This window comes from Coregonus clupeaformis, chromosome 2 (assembly GCF_020615455.1).
Source record: "Coregonus clupeaformis isolate EN_2021a chromosome 2, ASM2061545v1, whole genome shotgun sequence".
In the NCBI taxonomy this organism is placed as follows: Eukaryota; Metazoa; Chordata; class Actinopteri; order Salmoniformes; family Salmonidae; genus Coregonus; species Coregonus clupeaformis.
Window position 1 is genome coordinate 2926469 of NC_059193.1, and position 23068 is coordinate 2949536.

Consider the following 23068-nt stretch of genomic DNA (forward strand, 5'->3'; position numbering starts at 1 on the left):
TACATTGAGTCCTATGGACGTTATCCTTACTTTTGCACCAACACAAATGACGTCCCTCGTGGTCGATTGCTCATGGATTGATTTGTCATGTTTTTCTGAGATCACCACATACGTCATAACAATGCGACGAAAAGCACATGCGAAGTAAACACATGAAACGTAGCGATATTTTGCTAAAATTGAGTGAAATGGCACCACCAGAACAGCAGAAAATGAACACCAAAGGCAAATTTGACGGAAAAGGTGCCAATAGAAACCAACACTACAATCGACCAGGGGGTGTCCACAACAAGAATAAGAAGAAATGGGTCTCTGAGCACAAAGTATTCGACGGCAGTATTGGAGAAGGTAGCAAAGCTTGCTTGCCATGGCTAGCTAGCCATAGTCTTGAGTACCAGTCTCTTTAGCTAGCTAACGTGCCACTCCTTGTCATTGGAATGTAATAGCTAGCTGAACAGAGACGGCAACCAGGCTAAGCTAGCCTATCTAGCTATCTAACATGTGTTTAAACTGGCAATTAATGTATAGTGTATATATTGAAATCATTCAATATGTTAGAGTGCCAGGGGAACTAGACCTTCCAACTGTAGAGGTGGGGAATCTATAAAGGCCCTGATGCAATGCAAGCAGTACCCCCCAATTGATCAATTAGCTAATAAACATTATGTAACTAACTTAGCGACATAGGTAGTTAAATGTTTATGTGTAAGTTAACAAACAGTATTTTTCCAGATATACATTAATGCATGAGTCATAAACATCTCTCCTCAGGTCAGGGCTTTGCCTTCAAAAGGAAGGAGAAAGTGAAACATGAATACAACAAACTGCTACGGAAGGAGAGGAGGAAGAACACAGAGTTCAAAACCCAATATACGGAACAGTACCCCGAACATCTGAGGCATCTCTACGAGGCAGAGGCAGAGAAACTGAGGAATGAGGTTAAGACTAACAGAATCAACAGAACCAAAGCTAGGATAGCTGGTGGTGGTGGTCCGATAGAGGAGGAAGCAGCTCCCATGGCAGTGAATGAAGCCCCCACGGACCTAGCTACATCCACAGACCCTGCGGCTGATGCTGGCATCTCCTCTGACCAGACTGCCTCTGCCTCACAGCCCCCTCCAGCATTAGCGGCCTCAAAGAATGACAGGTATAAAGCTAACCTGGTTCAGAGTAAAGCAGTTTGTGCAAAAAATTCAAATGCATTATCCATTTGCAGTGTACTGTGTAAAATATAATTTCTGTCAATGAAGTGTGGCAATGCTTTGCGCGAAATGTCATTGCAGTCAAGGCCAACCACTTGAAGCATTTACAATGCATGATGCAACATGTTAATGTGTTTTTCCCCCCAGTCTACCCATGAGTAACCGGAGTAAAAAGAAAATGGTGAGGAAGACTTCCTATCAGAAGACTAAAGAGGAGTTTGAAAGTGTCAAAGAAAAGCAGAAGAATAAGAAAGAGGTAAAGTGTTTCACGTTTCTCAATTAAAGTCCTCCGAAAAGTACTATTGTAGGTCAAAAGCATTGGACTGTGCTCAACGAGTGGTATTTTTTCCTCATATAGGAGTTTTTGAAGAACAAGGAGCAGAAAGAAGAAGCTATCAAGAAGTACAAACAGAAGAAAATGGAGACATTTCAGATGCTGAGCAAAAGGACAAAGAAGGGGCAGCCCAACCTGAACCTACAGATGGAATACCTGCTCCAGAAGATTCAAGGGACCGGGCCGGGAAAATGACCAGGAAGAATGGACTTCGAAGGCATCAAATAGCAAATAAACAGTGGAACTCTTACATTGATGATTTTATATAATAGAAGAGTCTTGTTTTTCTTTTTCACAGTGACATTCAATGCACATTTGATGATGTGAATAGCCACTGTGAATAGATTGTATCATAATAGATTTTCAGACTTTTTAGCAGTTTCTTTACATTTTGATCCACAAGGTGGCATTTGAGAGATGAGCTGTTCTTGTAAAATATTTAAATATTCCTTTCAAATAGCAACCATTTGTATTAAATGTTAATAAAATGCTGTAAGCAAAGTCTGGTTTATTGTTCTATTTATGAATGCACCAAGAACCAAAGCTAGTGTTGATCCAAGTAGACTTTACAGTATTCGAAGTGACAAATATAGTGTTTTATTTGTAGAGGGGCCAAAATAGAGACCATGACCTGGACACTCACATAAAATGACATACAGTGGGGGAAAAAAATATTTAGTCAGCCACCAATTGTGCAAATTCTCCCACTTAAAAAGATGAGAGAGGCCTGTAATTTTCATCATAGGTACACGTCAACTATGACAGACAAAATTAGAAAAAAAATCCAGAAAATCACATTGTAGGATTTTTTAATGAATTTATTTGCAAATTATGGTGGAAAATAAGTATTTGGTCACCTACAAACAAGCAAGATTTCTGGCTCTCACAGACCTGTAACTCCTTCTTTAAGAGGCTCCTCTGTCCTCCACTCGTTACCTGTATTAATGGCACCTGTTTGAACTTGTTATCAGTATAAAAGACACCTGTCCACAACCTCAAACAGTCACACTCCAAACTCCACTATGGCCAAGACCAAAGAGCTGTCAAAGGACACCAGAAACAAAATTGTAGACCTGCACCAGGCTGGGAAGACTGAATCTGCAATAGGTAAGCAGCTTGGTTTGAAGAAATCAACTGTGGGAGCAATTATTAGGAAATGGAAGACATACAAGACCACTGATAATCTCCCTCGATCTGGGGCTCCACACAAGATCTCACCCCGTGGGGTCAAAATGATCACAAGAACAGTGATCAAAAATCCCAGAACCACACGGGGGGACCTAGTGAATGACCTGCAGAGAGCTGGGACCGAAGTAACAAAGCCTACCATCAGTAACACACTACGCCGCAAGTGACTCAAATCCTGCAGTGCCAGACGTGTTCCTCTGCTTAAGCCAGTACATGTCCAGGCCCGTCTGAAGTTTGCTAGAGTGCATTTGGATGATCCAGAAGAGGATTGGGAGAATGTCATATGGTCAGATGAAACCAAAATATAACTTTTTGGTAAAAACTCAACTCGTCGTGTTTGGAGGACAAAGACTGCTGAGTTGCATCCAAAGAACACCATACCTAATGTGAAGCATGGGGGTGGAAACATCATGCTTTGGGGCTGTTCTTCTGCAAAGGGACCAGGACGACTGATCCGTGTAAAGGAAAGAATGAATGGGGCCATGTATCGTGAGATTTTGAGTGAAAACCTCCTTCCATCAGCAAGGGCATTGAAGATGAAACGTGGCTGGGTCTTTCAGCATGACAATGATCCCAAACACACCGCCCGAGCACGAAGGAGTGGCTTCATAAAAGCATTTCAAGGTCCTGGAGTAGCCTAGCCAGTCTCCAGATCTCAACCCCATAGAAAATCTTTGGAGGGAGTTGAAAGTCCGTGTTGCCCAGCGACAGCCCCAAAACATCACTGCTCTAGAGGAGATCTGCATGGAGGAATGGGCCAAATACCAGCAACAGTGTGTGAAAACCTTGTGAAGACTTACAGAAAACGTTTGACCTGTGTCATTGCCAACAAAGGGTATATAACAAAGTATTGAGAAACTTTTGTTATTGACCAAATACTTATTTTCCACCATAATTTGCAAATAAATTCATTAAAAATCCTACAATGTGACTTTCTGGATTTTTTTTCAAATTTTGTCTGTCATAGTTGACGTGTACCTATGATGAAAATTACAGGCCTCTCTCATCTTTTTAAGTGGGAGAACTTGCACAATTGGTGGCTGACTAAATACTTTTCTTCCCCACTGTATCTCTTTGTAAGGACCCGTGTACTTCCTTGCCCGGGCATTGTCATAGTTACAGATTATGTGCAGTGCGCATGTCTTTTGAAGTCCATGCTGCCCTTCACTATGTCGCTGTCATTCCAATAATACTAATTAGCTGTTGCATGTTGATATTTAATGGGCGCTCCGTCTACCCTACCTAGTGATTATTAGTGAAAACTCGATCCCTAAACCCCCTCGGGCGACTGCCCCATGACATCACATGGTATGCGAATTACTTTTCAAACGGTCGTCTGAGGCAAGAACTTACTAAATAGGAAGTGCGATCAACGCTCTCCATTTTGGTCCATGTTGTAAATTTCAGGGCTAATATCTTTATCTTTTGGAGTTAAAAAGGTAAGTTATAAGTGTTTTTCTTTTGCTTATACGATAATAAATTTAATTGCTTATTTTAGTCAATATAATGCATGAACTTGCCCATGTGAAAATTATTATGGATCATATAGACGTAAGAAATTATACATATTTTCACACCCATCGGTTTTAAATTGTATACATGATGACAAGCACACATTCTAGTTTCGATTTTGTCAGAAAGTGCAACAACCATCTTGCACAAATTATATTCTTGCTTTTTTATTTTGTATTGTTTTTACATTATTAATGCTACTGTTTAAATGTATGTTGCATATGCTCCTTCTAATGATAACTAACCAAACTGACATTTCCTTCTAAATGGGATGCTACATCCTTTCTTGGTCTGGCTACGTGAGTAAAAGGCAGTTGGATATCCTGGTCCCATAGTGGATTACAGTGTTTTGGAATATGATAGGCTACCAACCCGGTCTCAGAGCATTTCGTATGATTCTGTATGTAAATCCGAGACACTCCATTTAGTGTGATATGTTACTTTTCGTATGGTATGTATTCATTTGTGAATAGTGTTACCCACATTAGTCAACACCAACAGAGCATGTCATGTTTTTTTTCTACCTTAACTAAAACTTCTACTGCACAGACCTTCTCATTAGTTCAAGGCTGATACAGTAGGTCTTGATATGGAGCCCATGATGCTGTCGCCCACACCTATTGTTAGCCATTTCAACAGAAGCCCTATCCGCTTAAACCACTTCCTCCCCCTCAATTTGTTGTGGTGAACTGTAGGCCTGCTTTACAATGTAATCAAAAACATAGTGGCTCAGGGTGCAGATTTGCAATAGATTGATAGCAGCACAAGGATGTTACTCTCTTGAGCACAGGCTGAAAACGTTTGTGTTTAGAAGATACAGTAAGCCTACCAACTGCTAATATTCAGAGTTCCCAAACCTGAAGAGAATTGCATTGAGTGGTTTTTATTCACGATGTCTAGACTGTAGTCTATGGTATGCAGGAATTAACATAGTCATGAGGATTGTATGCTTGGGTATTAAGATAAACCGTTATGTTTACATACTTCCCAGCATGTTAGCTAGGTTGAAAGTCTCAGTTTTAAGAAAAAGGGAATTTATACCCAGAGGACTATGCGCCTGCTGACAAGTGGCTCAAGACCAAATTTTTCTCATCATAGTTGTTACTCAATAGTAACACTAGCTCCTTTCCTGTTATTTTTCACGTAGATAAGAGACTTACATCACAGAAAGAGTTCTGCTTTCATGCATTACTAGCCTACAACACACTACCAACATGATGCACATCTCAAAAGCTGCTTTTAGACAGGCAGCCCAATTCTGATATTTCTTTCACTAATTGGTCTTTTGACCAATCAGATGTTTATTTTATTTATTTTATTTATTTATTTTTATTTCACCTTTATTTAACCAGGTAAGCCAGTTGAGAACAAGTTCTCATTTACAACTGCGACCTGGCCAAGATAAAGCAAAGCAGTGCGATAAAAACAACAACACAGAGTTACATATGGGGTAAAAAAACAAAGTCAAAAAATACAACAGAAAATATATATACAGTGTGTGCAAATGTAGCAAGTTATGGAGGTAAGGCAATAAATAGGCTATAGTGCAAAATAATTACAATTAGAATTAACACTGGAATGCTAGATGTGCAAGAGATTATGTGCAAATAGAGATACTGGGGTGCAAAAGAGCAAAATAAATAACAATATAGGGATGAGGTAGTTGGGTGGGTTAATTTCAGATGGGCTGTGTACAGGTGCAGTGATCGGTAAGGTGCTCTGACAACTGATGCTTAAAGTTAGTGAGGGAGATAAGAGTCTCCAGCTTCAGAGATTTTTGCAATTTGTTCCAGTCATTGGCAGCAGAGAACTGGAAGGAATGGCGGCCAAAGGAGGTGTTGGCTTTGGGGATGACCAGTTAGATATACCTGCTGGAGCGCAGACTACGGGTGGGTGCTGCTATGGTGACCAATGAGCTAAGATAAGGCGGGGGATTTGCCTAGCAGTGATTTATAGATGGCCTGGAGCCAGTGGGTTTGACGACGAACATGTAGTGAGGACCAGCCAACAAGAGCGTACAGGTCACAGTGGTGGGGTAGTGTATGGGGCTTTGGAGACAAAATGGATGGCACTGTGATAGACTACATCCAATTTGCTGAGTAGAGTGTTGGAGGCTATTTTGTAAATGACATCGCTGAAGTCAAGGATCGGTAGGATAGTCCGTTTTACGAGGGCATGTTTGGCAGCATGAGTGAAGGAGGCTTTGTTACGAAATAGGGCCGATTCTAGATTTAACTTTGGATTGGAGATGCTTAATGTGAGTCTGGAAGGAGAGTTTACAGTCTAACCAGACACCTAGGTATTTGTAGTTGTCCACATACTCTAGGTCAGACCCGTCGAGAGTAGTGATTCTAGTCGGGTGGGCGGGTGCCAGCATGCGTTCGATTGAAGAGCATGCATTTAGTTTTACTAGTGTTTAAGAGCAGTTGGAGGCTACTGAAGGAGTGTTGTATGGCATTGAAGCTCGTTTGGAGGTTTGTTAACACAGTGTCCAATGAAGGGGCCAGATGTATACAAAATGGTGTCGTCTGCGTAGAGGTGGATCTGAGAGTCACCAGCAGCAAGAGCGACATCATTGATATACACGGAGAAAAGTGTCGGCCCAAGAATTGAACCCTGTGGCACCCCCATAGAGACTGCCATAGGTCCAGACAACAGGCCCTCCGATTTGACACATTGAACTCTATCTGAGAAGTAGTTGGTGAACCAGGCGAGGCAGTCATTTGAGAAACCAAGGCTATTTAGTCTGCCAATAAGAATGCGGTGGTTGACAGAGTCGAAAGCCTTGGCCAGGTCGATGAAGACGGCTGCACAGTACTGTCTCACATCAGTGAAAAGATATGCTGTGATTGGTCGAAAAATCAATAAGTGGAAAAAATATCAGAATTGGGCTGCCTGTCCAAACGCAGCCAAACAATGTCTTATGAGAGCGTATAAATCTAAAAAGGAAACATTACATTGTGATGCTCTCTGTATTCATCATGGTCTTCATGTACCCACTTTTCAAACACATCAGATTTCAGGCTATATTCTAATGTCTTTCCTTTTTATTCTTCCCAGGAACCTGGGAACAAGACAAACCATTTACTGAGATATGAACACTACACTGACCATTTACTGAGATATGAAAACTCCTAGACAGTCTCTGTGGCCTCATCACTACTGACTTGTGGTGCCTGGTCTCATCGCTCACCATGACCCCAACCGGCCAGGCCGAGGAGTGAGACAGCCATGTCTGATTCGACCTTGTTCAGAGCCACCAGAATACTCTGCAGAAGTATATCTAGTGACATGCAGGAGTCTGAGGCCAAGGACAGAGGAGGAGCTGTCCCCATGAGGAGGGGTTCTGACTGGGGAAGCATCGCCCTGCTGGATAAGACCAAAGAGTTCTTCCAGACCTGCGATGTGGAGGGCAAAGGCTTCATCACACGCACCGATATGAGGGTTAGAGGAGGGGGTGATGGGGGGCTTGTTTTGCCTCAGTTTTACACTTATAGTTATAGTCTTAGATGTTATGGATATAGATGTCTATCCCACTGATGCAGCCATGCTTAGATAATCATTTTGACTGAGTTTGTTGGGAATTATGTCAAAACCCACTGGGCAAAAACTGATTGAATCAATGTTGTTTCCACATTATTTCAACCAAAATATTCAATGTGATGATGTTGAATCAATGTGGAAAACTGATTGGATTTGAAAAAAGTAATCAACGTAAGGGAATTTTGTAATTCTTTCACCTAATGTTTAACCTTAATCCAATGACATGGTGACATTTTTTGTTGAATTCACGTTAGTTGACACTGGAACCAAATGTAAATGGGAAGTCACTGATTGATTCTGAACGGATAGTCAGTCAGACACACACACACACACACACACACACACACACACACACACACACACACATAAACAACTAAAACAAGTTCATTTTATGGGTTAGGGTGATGATGCTGTCTCTCACAAACAATCAATCAGAGTAGGGCCACAACCATAAGATAACCAGAGGACAGTGTGACATGCAGGAAGTGCTTTGGCCAGGGCTCTCCTCTCTACCTCATTGACCATTCAGAGGTTTTCATGTGGAGAACCTCTCCACCCACTCACTGAATCAGCCACTCACTAGCACGGCACCTTTGATCACTGTGTTCAGGAAGACTGGATGGATTTCTATCAGAAATACGTGTGCACACATACACACACACACACACACACACACAATTTTTGTATTTCACTCAAGCACTGTTTTGAAATGAACAAGAGCCTGCCTTTGTTGTTGTCTGGGCTTAGAGGGGATAGTGTTTTGTACATTTTAGGGGAAAGGCTTAAAAAGGCAAACAGAAGAATCACCTAGAAAATTGTAATGTTGACATGTGCATTATCTAAGGATAATGTAAAATGTAAATACCTATTAATGAATACGATCATATGGCCTACACCACCTGTTCCAATATTCTCCCGTCCCTTTTTGCAATCGGGTCTAGCATTGACCACACCACTGGCACTGACCAAATGAAAATCCACAATAATGTTGTAAACTCAGTTAATCACTCCTATTTTCTATTCAATGGCATTCTTTTGCATGTTTTCCTTGACACATTTCTATTCAGAGAGGCAGGACAAGGTCAGGGTGACATGTATTACAGCTGTAGTAGACACGTTCAATGCTACTGAGCTGAATATCTTTCTCTTTGGAGGGAAGCATGGAATCTTGGGCTTGTGTGGTGTTACATCTTTAGCAGAAGGAACAACCTTATTTCTTGTGTGTGTGCGTTCCACAGAGGCTTCACAGAGAACTACCCCTCACTGCTGAGGAACTGGAGAATGTCTTTGACTCCCTGGATACTGACCAGAACGGCTACCTCACCCTCGAAGTGTTCTCATCAGGATTCAGTGAGTTCCCTGTTTTTCTCTTTATTGCTCTACATTCAATTTCAATTCAATTAAATATGACTTTATTAATCCCCAATTGGCAATCTGCTGTATATCTCATGGTTTACTGTTGGTTCAATAACTTATGTTTTGAGATCAATGTAGTGAGGGACCACATTCAAATGTGACAAAGACAAGGTATAGAATAATGTATCTCCTAGCTGGCAGGGAGTAGATGCTCACCCAGGTAAGGATAGGTTGTAAAGGATAGGTTGTACTCTGTATAAAATGCACTTACAAATCAAACAAACTTAAAAACTTGAGAGTCTCTTTTCACAACTATCGGAAACTTGATAATCGTGAGTGCTGGGCACTTTCAAAAATGTTAACTGATGTTACGACATCTTGCTGGTGATGCTTATGCTTCCTGCATCCTGGTCTGTCCCCAGGTCAGTTCCTGCACGGCCGGAGGATCTCTGTAGCCGAGGACGCAGCACCCGCCCTCCCCACTTCGAGGAAGCCCTCAGACGCCCTATACCAGAGCCAATGGGACGAGAGGTTAACTGGAGGGGGGGAGGATGACGAGGATAGTCACTTCTGTATGCTGCTGGAGAGCCTAGGGGCCAGCAACGTATTCCAGGAGTGAGTGGAGTTAACCCCACCTCACATTATTACATATTATACAACGGGTGGGTCTAATCCTGGGTGCTGATTGGTTTAAACCGTATTCCAGCCAGAGTCTATTCCACAAGTTACCACCGGCTAAATCTATGACGTTGAAATGCCTATTTACTCTGTTCCATCTCAATGCGCACACCACTGTCTCATCAGCCCAGCCAGGCAATTTATAAACTTGATCTCCACTATAAAAATCATCTAGACATTATCTCCCATTTCTTTTAGACTAGCATTTGGTTTTCAGCAGCGGAGATTTCTATAAACCTTGCTGTCTGTCTCTCCAATATTTGCAACATTGTTTCAATATTGAAATTCAATCTCCAGCTGTCCCATGAAAGTGTTGGGATGAGACAGACAGGCAGACAGCTTTTCTCAGCCATTCGAAATCATGAATCAGCTGGCATCATTTTTATGGATATATACAAAGAAATGTCAATAGAAAACAGATCAAATGAAACAAAATACAGCTAGTTTGCAGTCTTTCCAGCTTCAGTTTGAAGTGATTGTGTTAGCTGTGTTGTTGGCTAGCTCCTCTGAACAACAGTCTCCTGATGAGAGAGCACATTTTCTATGCCAGGTGAAATCGTGCATCATTAGCTCATTGTTATGGATGTCTCAAATAAATGTCACTAGAAAACAGCTTAAGCAAATGCAGCTACTTTGCTGTTATTCTGGCTGCACTGTTTGACGTGACTAAGTTAGCCATAGTTGGCTAGCTAGCAAGCAACTCGCGTTCATAGATACAGAACAAAAATACTTAACGACTGGGTCGCGTCTCTGGCAACCGAACCGATAGAACGAACAACCAGCCGGCTTGGGTAGCAACCTTAGATTTGTGTCGGGACTATATCTCGTGGAAGGATGAAATGGTATGAATAAATTAATCAAAATGACGTTCATGAAAATATGTCAATCATTATTTGAATATGTTGGTAAGCCGTTGTATAAAGTGATAATGCCCTCGAAGCCGGTGTTTGGAGGATATATTGGCACCGTTTGCTGGCCCTCGACGAACAACACCCATGCCAATATATCCTCCAAACACCAGCTTCTCGGGCATAATCACTTAACTATATTACTATACAATATTACATATTCAACATTACAATATTGTACCTTGTATGTATTCCCCAAATATCTTTGTTTGGGTTGTTGCCTCTACTTGGAAAGTGTGGGGTCGCACTTGCAACTTGCATGTCATGGCTTTAGCTGGTTCATGGTATACAAAACTGTTTGGGGGCCAACTCTCTACGGTTTTGGAACCCTGTGTCTTTACAGTGATTCCAATGGTTTCTGATATTGTGGAGGCCAACCAGTAAGTTGAATGTGACTGGTCCCTGTAGAGCTTTATCAGAACTCTTACCCTCTGTCTCTCTCTGTCTGCCTGTCTCCCTCTCCTCCAGTCCAGGTGAGGTGCGCAGCTTGTGGGCCCAGCTGAGGAGGGACGAGCCTCACCTCTTGTCCAACTTTGAGGAGTTCCTGGCCAGAGTCACCTTCCAGATTAAAGAGGCCAAAGATGAGAGGAGGGAGATGGAGAGTGCCCTCCAGAGGTTGGAGACCACAAATACTACTAACAAATACCTCCTCTCTGTTGTCGTCTGCTACTCCCTGGGCCAGTTTCCCAGACACAGATGAAGCCTAGTCCCAGACTGCAAAGCATTGTCATGGGAGAATCTCTTTTAAAAGTGCTTTTTAGTCCAGGACAAGGCTTGATCTGGTGTCTGGGAAACTGTCCCTTTGGCATTTAGGCATGATTATCTGATCAGTATGTGTGATATCTTCACTGTGACTGTTTAGTGGACTGCAACCACAGCCATTCAAACCACAATACAAACAGCTTGCGGCCTTGTAAATGAATGTCCAATATTTCCACGGTTTCTCGATTGCAGCTCGTCATAGTGTGATTATTAGGTTCGAACAGCAGTCATTGATTCAAAGAACTGACGATAGCTTGTTCTGTTCCCACCCATGTGATAGGGCTATGGTCTATGTTGCTATAGAGGTCTGTTCGTGTACCAGATTGTGGTACAAATAACATTTGATTCATCAGAGGATTCTATCCGATCGAAAGGAGTCAATTTAAAACATGAAAGTTGAAAGCACCGAGTAGTTAATAGCTTCAAATGGTTGATATAGGCCTGCAGTGAATGAAGGCAGCGAGGTTCTAGCAAGTCAACTACTCCAGACTAGTTACATATTAGTTGTTGAACCTGCCGGTGACATGTGCCAACATGTGCGTTTATGTTTCTGCCTTGTGGCTGTAGACTGTAGACTGAATCAATGGCACCGGAGGAGATGGCTGCCGTTTTACGGGCTCCTAACCAATTGCGCTATTGTGTGTGTTTTTTGCCGTTATTTGTAACTTATTTTGTACATAATGTTTCTGCCACCGTCTCTTATGATCGAAAATAGTTTCTGGATATCAGGACAGCGATCACTCACCTCGTACTGGACGAAGATTTTTTCTTTAACGAGTCGGACGCAAAGGATTTACTTCAGACACCCGACAAGGCCCACAACCCTGTCATTCGCAGGAGAAAGAGACGGAGATATCGGATACGTAGGTCGGGGTGCCTTGTAAGGATCCGACGGCGAGTGGTTATCTGCCTCTACCATCAGTCCTATTAGCCAACGTACAATCATTGGATAGCAAAATAGACAAGCTACGATCACGAGTATCCTACCAACGGGACATGTAATATCTTATGTTTCACCGAGTCGTGGCTGAACGACAACATGGATAACATACAGCTGGCGGGGTTTACGCTGCATTGGCAAGCTAGAACAGCGGCCTCTGGTAAGACAAGGGGTGGCGGTCTGTGTATATTTGTAAGCAACAGCTGGTGCATAAAATCTAATATTAAGGATGTCTCGAGGTTTAGCTCGCCTGAGGTAGAGTATCTCATGATAAGCTGTAGACCACACTATTTACCAAGAGTTTTCATCTATATTTTTTGTAGCTGTCTATTTACCACCACAAACCGATGCTGGCACTAAAACCGCACTCAATGAGCTGGATAAGGCCATAAGCAAACAGGAAAACGCTCATCCAGAGGCAGTGCTCCTAGTGGCCGGGGACTTTAATGCTGGGAAACCTCATTTCTACCAGCATGTTAAATGTGCAACCAGAGGGGGAAAAAAACTCTAGACCACCTTTAGTCCACACAGAGACGCGTACAAAGCTCTCCCTCGCCCTGCATTTGGCAAATCTGACCATAATTCTATCCTCCTGATTCCTGCGAACAAGCAAAAACTAAAGCAGGAAGCACCAGTGACTCGGTCAATAAAGAAGTGGTCAGATGACACAGATGCTAAGCTACAGCACTGTTTTGCTAGCACAGACTGGAATATGTTCCGGGATTCTTCCGAGGAGTACACCACATCAGTCACTGGCTTCATCAATAAGTGCATCGATGATGTCGTCCCCACAGTGACCGTACGTACATACCCCAACCAGAAGCCTTGGATTACAGACAAAATCCGCACTGAGCTAAAGGGTAGAGCTGCCGCTTTCAAGGAGCGGGACTCTAACCCAGACGCTTATAAGAAATCCCGCTATGCCCTCCGACGAACCATCAAACAGGCAAAGCGTCAATACAGGACTAAGATTGAATCGTACTACACCGGCTCTGACGCTCGTCGGATGTGGCAGGGCTTGAAAACTATTACAGACTACAAAGGGAAGCACAGCCGCGAGCTGCCCAGTGACACAAGACTTCCAGACGAGCTAAACCACTTCTATGCTCGCTTCGAGGCAAGCAACACTGGCTTTATCTTGACCAGGTCGCAGTTGTAAATTAGAACTTGTTCTCAACTGGCTTACCTGGTTAAATAAAGGTGAAATAAAAATAAAATAAAAACACTGAAGCATGCATGAGAGCAACAGCTGTTCCGGATGACTGTGTGATCACGCTCTCCGTAGCCGATGTGAGTAAGACCTTTAAACAGGTCAACAAGGCCAGACGGATTACTAGGACGTGTACTCGGAGCATGCGCTGAACAACTGGCAAGTGTCTTCACTGACATTTTCAACCTGTCCCTGACTGAGTCTGTAATACCAACATGTTTCAAGCAGACCACCATAGTCCCTGTGCCCAAGAACACTAAGGTAACCTGCCTGAATGACTACAGACCCGTAGCACTCACGTCTGTAGCCATGAAGTGCTTTGAAAGGCTGGTCATGGCTCACATCAACACCATTATCCCAGAAACCCTAGACCCACTCCAATTTGCATACCGCCCCAACAGATCCACAGATGATGCAATCTCTATTGCGCTCCACACTGCCCTTTCCCACCTGGACAAAATGAACACCTACGTACATCACTGGGGCCAAGCTTCCTGCCATCCAGGACCTCTATACCAGGGGGTGTCAGAGGAAGGCCCTAAACATTGTCAAAGACTCCAGCCACAGATTGTTCTCTCTGCGACTGCACGGCAAACGGTAACGGAGCACTAAGTCTAGGTCCAAAAGGCTTCTAAACAGCTTCTACCCCCAAGCCATAAGACTCCTGAACAGCTAATCAAATGGATACCCGACCTATTTGTATTGTCCCCCCACCCATCCCCTCTTTTACACTGCTGCTACTCTGTTATCTATACATAGTCAGTTTAACTCTACCTACATGTACATATTACCTGGACTAACTTGTACCCCCTGTATATAGCCTCGCTGCTGTTATTTTACTGCTGCTCTTTAATTATTTGTTATTTCTTTTCATTTAACACTTTTCTTAAAACTGAATTGTTGGTTAAGGGCTTGTAAGTAAGCATTTCACTGTAAGGTCTACACCGGTTGTATTGGGTGCATGTGACAAATAGAATTTGATTAGACACGGAGCTCTGTGTGGAGAATTTGATTAGACACGGAGCTCTGTGTGGGTTTACCATAATGCTATATAGAATGCCCCCCTTATCCCTTTCAAATGACCACTAAGCTCAGGGATCAGATTCTCAGAAGGGAAGTTTTGAAAGAAGGGTCCATAACGCATTGATTGCAAGCCTGAGAAATTGGCTGCCATGTAGGCAGAGATTAGATAATGTTTTGTTCTCCCCCGAAACAACGTGTACTATACTACCTTTGACGATAGACAATGAATAGTCGGGTGGGTATTTGTATTGCTGTGGTCCCTGTTGTGTTCTGTAATAGTATGCATTATTCCCATGGTACCGCTTAAGACAACTTGAGTCCTCTTACTAATTGGTTGCTTAATAAGGTGTCAGAATGTTAAAGGAATGCAAATGCAAAGAGCAGAGTTTTTCCATCTGTATGTACACAGACAGTATACTGGTGCGTGTGCACCGGTCTGTGGAGCTACAGATGGAAAAACACTGCTCTTGGCATTTGCATTCCTTTGCAAGTAAATGTCACGTGGTGAAAACAATGTGACCAGTTCTTTGGATCTGGGTTGAGCAGGCAGAGTAAAGTAGAGGCTGACAACAAAAATAATAGTTTTCAAACATTTAGTAAATTAAGGCACGGTTTCACAAGTTCACCTTTTCAGCATGGCTCATCTCTGGCCCAGGAACACATTCACAAACTATGCAACATACCAAAACCACAGAGGAAACAAAAATCACATCATCCATCCATCCATCCATCCATCCATCCATCCATCCATCCATCCATCCATCCATCCATCCATCCATCCATCCATCACGCCCAGGAACCACCAGACTTCTGACCTACATCACCTCCCGTGGGCAGCTGCCTAGAACACAGGAAGAAACAGGGTTTACATACATGCTAACTGTTCTGTTAATTAGTCAATTGTCCAATGAGAATGCTTGATGAATTAACAGGGGTAATTAGTCACACCTGTGAGGCTGTGACATAAACAGAATCAACTATAATATCTCTCAAACCTGGCACTTCCAAACAGTATCTGGGTAAGTAGTTATGTAGTTGTTATTAAATCCATTCTTCCCCATACACATACAGGAAAGCAGCTACACATGACAGTGAGATCCGCCGTCTGTATGAAGAAATGGAGCAACAAATGAAAAGTGAGCAGGAACGGCTGCTCCTCCAGGTACATATAGTTCATTAGTTAATTTAAATGACTTGTGACCCTCTCCCAGACCTGGACTGTGTCTCTTAACACCAAACTCTAAACACAACTGCCAGAACCCTACCTACTGTATACCCTTGAGCAAGGCACTCAATGGACTCAATAAGGTTGTATTGTACTGTATTCCTGTTGTTTAAGTTCTCCTATCCTAATGTGCTGTCCCTGTCTCTCCTCTGGTTTCCTTCAGGACTCGGAGCGTCTCCAGTCTCGTAGTCACGACCTGGAGCACCAGCTGTCCAGTAAGGAGAGAGACCTGGAGCAGCTCTTCCAGAAACAGAGGAGGGTGAGTGACTGAGGTGCCTCCTCTCCTGTAACTCTCCAGGAGGAGGGTTGGCCACCTCTGACCTCCTGCAGGGCTTATCCCCAGCATGATTTCAGTCTTTGTGTGTTTTCAGTGCAGAAAAAGGAGAGAAGACAAAGAAGATATGACTAGAACAGAATAGAACAGAACAGAATACTTTAATATTCCATAAAATTTGCTTTGAAACAAAGCAAGTAGACAAGGAGAGGAAGTAACTTGTCTGTTGAGATGCCCCCCTGTCATGACTCCCTAACAATGTTGCCTTTTGACCCCCCCAGTTGGAGCTCCAGTGTCGCGACCTGAGCAGTGAGCAGCAGGAGAGCCGGGTGGAGAACGTCAAGCTGAAGATGACCAACGAGGAGCTTAGCAGAGAGCTGGAGAGCACCTGTCAAGAACTGTCCCTGGCCCAGGAACAACTGACCATGCTGCAGGACCAGGCTGCCCGCCTGCACCAGGAGAGAGACATGTGGGTTAATATTACCACTAGATATAATGACCAAAAACAAACACATTCACACTCACTCACCTAGGCATCGCACTTCCACAAACATTCCATCAGTGGCTATAGCATGTCACTCCTAGTACAGGTACTATTCACTAGATTACTGTCTAGGTGTGGTTCAGTGAGCTTTGGTGACTGTGTCTCTCTCTGCTCAGGGAAATGTACCGAGTCACTGAGGGACTACAGAGAGAGAAACAGAGCCTGATGAAACAACTAGACCTTCTCAGGTAAGTTACACACACACACACACCTAGGCACAGACGCACGCACACAGTATTCCTGTTATACATGCATTTGACAGTTTATATTGTTTTCTGTTTTCTATCCAGAGAGATGAACAAACATTTAAAAGACGAGCGAGACATATGCTGTGCTGTGGTGAGTTCTAGAATCTTGATGTTTGACTGTTTTCTTTGTGGTGATATTGTGGACATTGACAATTATATTTATTCTATTTCAGTCTATTGTATCCTCTTTGCTCTACAGAACCCCAGGAACTCCCTCAAACAGAAGCAGAAGCAGAGAGCAGGCTTGGTCAATCTGTTTGCAGACACCAGCCAGCAGCCGGTTAAAAGGTGAGGTCATTTCCTTTTAGAAGTGCCCTGAACATAATCAACCAGTCTTGTCATGTGTGACAGGATAATGATTTTATGGCCGTCAGTAACGTGATTTAAATCAACATTGGATTAAAGAGGAGACACGGAGGATGTGAAATCAAAAAAAGTGTTGTTGAGTCCAAGGCACCCAATTGGTCAATTTAATGTAAGGTACTTTACAGCATAAGGAGTGTATTTTCATTATAATATACTAACGATATATTTGAAATGGAGAGGCTGCTCATGAAAGTAATAGCAGCACCCAGAATCAATTTGAGTTGACATTTAATGATAATGGTCTGTAACGAGAGACTAACATGAAAGTGCCTTGGACTCATTTGATACTTGGCAACATGGGACTCAGAAACACTCATTTTGATCCAACATCCTCTGTTTCTTCCTCTTGTCTCCAAAGAGCCTCACTCTTCACCCGGGGTTCCTATGAGTTCCTTGACGCGCTGCCCATAGAACACCTTCAAATCTCTTTTGTCTCCTCCCCATCCTCATCTAGTGAGGACGATATGGACGCCGCTTGTCCAGCACGTTCGCCGAAAACCAACTACAGCCTGGCCAACGGCTACCACGACTCCAACACCTGGTCCCCGACCCAGGTGGCTGATGGGAAGGTGGAGACGGTGGTTGAGGTGGAGGTGCAGGGGGTGAGGGTGAAGGAGAGGATCTCCAAGTTCGAGTCAGAGAAGACCCTCGCCCCCACCCAGGAAGAAAGGGAGAGGGAGAGGCATACAGAGTACCAGAGTAAGCCGGAGGTAGGGGGCGACGGGCTGGACGGTCCCCCAGACGGGTGGCCTCTCCGTCGGGTTATCTCCATTGAGGAGGACCACCTCCCCCACCTGCTTCACGGAGGGCCCCAGCCCCTGCTGCACCAGCTCAGTGAGCAAGACAACGACGAGGAAGAGGAGAAAGAGAAGGAAGATCTGGAGAGTGGTGTCCTCTTCGCCCCTGTTCCTCTACCCGTCCCGGTAACGACAGTGTCCCCCTCCAAACACAGAGGTCGTTTCAGCAAAATCAGAAACGCCCCCTCGTCAACTCGAGGACAGCCTGTCGGCAAGGAGACCCAACATGTGAATAAATCTCTATTCATGTATTGTATTTTAATTCATTTTGTGGATTGACTGAGTTAAAATGAAGTTGACCCCAATCTTGCAAGGGGTGGAAGACCCTGCTGTAGTAGAACTACCTAATAAGATCTGTCGTCATTGCGTTAAGCGTCAAAACTAGAACCCCTCATCTGAGCGATCAACAACATTGCCAAAGAAGCCCTTCAATATGCAATCAATTGAAAATGAATATAATTCTGAATAACTCTTTCTCTGCCTATTCCTCCAGAGGGTGAAGGAGGGGGCGGTGCCTGCCCCTGACCGCCTGTTTAAGGTGGTGCTGGTGGGCAACTCCAGCGTGGGCAAGACTTCCCTGCTGCGCACCTTCTGTGACGGCCGCTTCCACCCCTCCACCTCCCCTACTGTGGGTGAGAACCGACAACACAGCAGCACACTTCAAGCTCCTGCTCACTACAGCATGCTGCCTCATAACATTACTGTATACCACGGGTGTCACAGGCCTTTGTGTGTGTGTGTGTGTGTGTTAATATGGTGGCAGTGGTCGTTTGTGCATTCACTGTGTGTGTGTGTGCACATTCTTATGTGTGTGAGTAACTATCAGAAGATTGAAGGGCAAAGCGGCATCACATGAAAGGGCTCGTAAAGTCACACTCCCTGTCTGTGAACCCCCGGTACAGGTTGTACCACCGCAGATTATGTCACATCGAATCAATTTAATTCTCCTCTTAATCCCCTTGGTTCCCCCTTTATAGGATAGCTTGTTTGATTTCACCGCTTTGATATGAGTGGAACTGTGAAAGACAGTTACCTTAACACCAAGCTTGATGAATAGCTCAACTACCCCCTCTAGTGTTTATTCATGAAATGAAGTAATGCTACAGGATACAGTGAGGGGAAATAAGTATTTGACCCCTCTGCAAAACATGACTTAGGACTTGGGGCCAAAACCCTTGTTGGCAATCACAGAGGTCAGACGTTCCTTGTAGTTGGCCACCAGGTTTGCACACATCTCAGGAGGGATATTGTTCCACTCCTCTTTGCAGATCTTCTCCAAGTCATTAAGGTTTCAAGGCTGACGTTTGGCAACTCGAACCTTCAGCTCCCTCCACAGATTATCTATGGGATTAAGGTCTGGAGACTGGCTAGGCCACTCCAGGACCTTAATGTGCTTCTTCTTGAGCCACTCCTTTGTTGCCTTGGCCGTGTGTTTTGGGTCATTGTCATGCTGGAATACCCATCCACGACCCATTTTCAATGCCCTGGCTGAGGGAAGGAGGTTCTCACCCAAAATTTGACAGTACATGGCCCCGTCCATCGTCCCTTTGATGCGGTGAAGTTGTCCTGTCCCCTTAGCAGAAAAACACCCCTAAAGCATAATGTTTCCACCTCCATGTTTGACGGTGGGGATGGTGTTCTTGGGGTCATAGGAATCTCCTCCTCCAAACACGGCGAGTTGAGTTGATGCCAAAGAGCTCGATTTTGGTCTCATCTTACCACAACACTTTCACCCAGTTCTCCTCTGAATCATTCAGATGTTCATTGGCAAACTTCAGACGGGCCTGTATATGTGCTTTCTTGAGCAGGGGGACCTTGCGGGTGCTGCAGGATTTCAGTCCTTCACGGCGTAGTGTGTTACCAATTGTTTTCTTGGTGACTATGGTCCCAGATGCCTTGAGATCATTGACAAGATCCTCCCGTGTAGTTCTGGGCTGATTCCTCACCGTTCTCATGATCATTGCAACTCCACGAGGTGAGATCTTGCATGGAGCCCCAGGCCGAGGGAGATTGACAGTTCTTTTGTGTTTCTTCCATTTGCGAATAGTCACACCAACTGTTGTCACCTTCTCACCAAGCTGCTTAGCGATGGTCTTGTAGCCCATTCCAGCCTTGTGTAGGCCTACAATCTTGTCCCTGACATCCTTGGAGAGCTCTTTGGTCTTGGACATGGTGGAGAGTTTGGAATCTGATTGATTGATTGCTTCTGTGGACAGGTGTATTTTATACAGGTAACAAGCTGAGATTAGGAGCACTCCCTTTAAGAGTGTGCTCCTAATCTTAGCTCGTTACCTGTATAAAAGACACCTGGGAGCCAGAAATCTTTCTGATTGAGAGGGGGTCAAATACTTATTTCCCTCATTAAAATGCAAATCAATTTATAACATTTTTGACATGTGTTTTTCTGGATTTATTTGTTGTTATTCTGTCTCTCACTGTTCAAATAAACCTACCATTAAAATTATAGACTGATCATTTCTTTGTCAGTGGGCAAACGTACAAAATCAGCAGGGGATCAAATACTTTTTTCCCTCACTGTATTATTGCTGTACTGTATATTCCTCTTAGTACCTTAATAACCAGTCTGAGGGCTGTTCCTGATAGGTATTGACTACAGTGTGAAGACTCTAACGTTGGACAACACCCAGGTAGCCATGCAGCTGTGGGACACGGCCGGGCAGGAGAGGTGAGTGGCCATGGACCAGTGAAAATAGTATTGCCAAAACCTCACCAATAGATACCAATAGCTAAGAAACAATGTGTTATTTTTGCCTGGGTGCTAGTCTGAGAATGTGACTTTGATGACGACAAAAAAGCAAAGTTCTCAGGTTGACATTTAGCACTTTGGCAAAATAAACAGGGTTCCATTTTGTCCAGTTGTGACTTTTCTCTGTTGGCTACAGATACCGTAGCATCACCAAGCAGTTCTTCCGTAAGGCGGACGGCGTGGTGGTCATGTACGACGTCACGGTGCTGGACAGCTTCAAGGCCGTGCGACCCTGGTTCATCAACGTCCAGGTCAGATCACCTTAGACATTTGGCCAGGCAGGACATGACAAATAATAATGTCTGTTCAAAACAGTTTATTTCTATCTGACTGTTTTAAGCAGACTCCTAACCTTTCATTGACCCCTGACCTCTGTTTTCCCAGGAAGCTGCGGGAGAGGGCATTCCCATCCTGCTCCTGGGCAACAAGATGGACGCGACGTCTGAGAGGAAGGTACCACTCAAAGATGCAGAGAATCTGGCCAATGTGAGTTCTCCATTTAGGAAATTGAGTTTAGGTAGTCATAAGTGTCATCCTATAGCATGCTATGACATTAATCTCAAGAACTGAACAACCAACACACAGAGTGGGGGAAATCTGTTCACTGTCTATAAATATGGATGAGACCTCGCATAGCTGTCACTATTGCCATCTGTAGGTCTACAGATGCCATATCCTGCACAGCAGGAAATGCAAACTTGTAGTGTATTCAAGGTTTAAAAAGGCTTCTAAAGTTTGTAATTTCCACGTAAAAATGTCAGACTTGCTAGCAGCATACCACCCTGCATCCTACTGCTGGCTTGCCTCTGTAGTTAAGCAGGGTCGGTCCTGGTCAGTCCCTGGATGTGAGTCCACATGTTGCTGGAAGTGGTGTTGGAGGGCCAGTAGGAGGCACTCTTTCCTCTGGTCTAAAACAAATATCCCAATGCCCCAGGGCAGTGATTGGGGACATTGCCCTGTGTTGAGTGCTGTCTTTCGGATGGGACGTTAAAATGGGTGTCCTGACTCTCTGTGGTCACTAAAGATCCCAGGGCACTTATCGTAAGAGTAGGGGTGTTAACCTGACTAAATTCCCAATCTGGCCCTCATACCATCATGGCCACCTAATCATCCCCAGCTTCCAATTGGCTCATTCATCCCCCCTCCTCTCCCCTGTAACTATTCCACAGATCGTTGCTGTAAATGAGAAGGTGTTGTCAGTCAACTTACCTGGTAAATTAAAATGATGAAAAATATCAACCCCTAAAAAAAATGTCAATTTAATTAGAATCAAAATAATAATTCACATTTCCTGTTGCTGTAGGATTATTTTCCAACCTGGTTCAAATGAACATCCTTCAATTGTAGCTAAGTGACAACCAGTGACCTGAGTCTCTTCTCTCCTGTAGGACACCCGTGTGATATTCTACGAGGTCAGTGCTTACACCGGCTACAACGTGACAGAGGCCATGGTCCACCTGGCCAGGTAAGGGAGGAAGAGAGACAACCCCTAGGTATCGAGATCTGAATTAATTGGTATAAGCTATGTTAATGTTCCCACCTCGCCCTCTGATAAATTAGAATAGGAGTTTTGTATGGCTGTCATTCCCATTTTTGAATCCTTTCAAATGAACTCAAATCTCCAGAGGGTAGGGGTTAGGGGTTGATCTCCAGAGGGTAAGGGTTAGGGTGTTGATCTCCAGAGGTTAGGGGTTGATCTCCAGAGGTTAGGCGTTAGGGGTTGATCTCCAGAGGGTAGGGGTTGATCTCCAGAGGGTAGGGGTTAGGGTTTGATTTCGGGACTGTGTGTGACATGTCAATGCATCTGTCTGTGTGTCCAGAGTACTGAAAGAGCAGGAGGATCGGGTGAGAGACACTGTTGTCTTACTGGAGGCTCTGCCTATCAAGAAGAAAGCCTGCTGCAAGTAAAGACACTCAGAGAGAGAGAGAGAGAGAACTCCTGATAACAAGTGAAGGAACTGGATGGATAGTTGATTTAGCTCTAGTCTACATTACAACAATTTTTCAGTTTTGTTATTTGGACCTCCTGACTGTTATGAGTAGAAGAAATGTGTTCTACTGTAGAAGTAATGGTACATTTTGTCAATTACAAAATAATTTATGTAAATAAGAGCTTGATTAAGTTAATGTTCATTAGTCTGTCACACCATAAGCACAACAAAATAATACAAAATACTGAAGTGAAATCTAA

The 23068-nt window shown here is 43.9% G+C and overlaps 2 protein-coding genes across 2 annotated transcripts; both read left to right on the plus strand.

Annotated features, from left to right (window-relative positions):
- The first annotated feature begins 120 nt into the window (after positions 1–120).
- Positions 121–2037, plus strand: LOC121555507 (thyroid transcription factor 1-associated protein 26 homolog). The gene is made up of 4 exons (XM_041869344.2): positions 121–348; positions 772–1147; positions 1350–1458; positions 1561–2037. Exons 1-4 carry the CDS (start codon positions 138–140, stop codon positions 1729–1731), a joined length of 867 nt encoding a protein of 288 aa, XP_041725278.2. The 5' UTR covers positions 121–137; the 3' UTR covers positions 1732–2037.
- Positions 2038–3892: 1855 nt separating this feature from the next.
- Positions 3893–23061, plus strand: LOC121549786 (EF-hand calcium-binding domain-containing protein 4B-like). Its single transcript, XM_041861674.2, has 18 exons — positions 3893–4163; positions 7297–7680; positions 9018–9129; positions 9558–9750; positions 11190–11336; positions 15728–15818; positions 16045–16140; positions 16437–16624; positions 16816–16887; positions 16990–17038; positions 17147–17235; positions 17768–18338; positions 18604–18742; positions 20715–20796; positions 21014–21128; positions 21262–21363; positions 22266–22342; positions 22698–23061. Exons 2-18 carry the CDS (start codon positions 7468–7470, stop codon positions 22783–22785), a joined length of 2424 nt encoding a protein of 807 aa, XP_041717608.2. The 5' UTR covers positions 3893–4163; positions 7297–7467; the 3' UTR covers positions 22786–23061.
- The last annotated feature ends 7 nt before the right edge of the window (positions 23062–23068 follow it).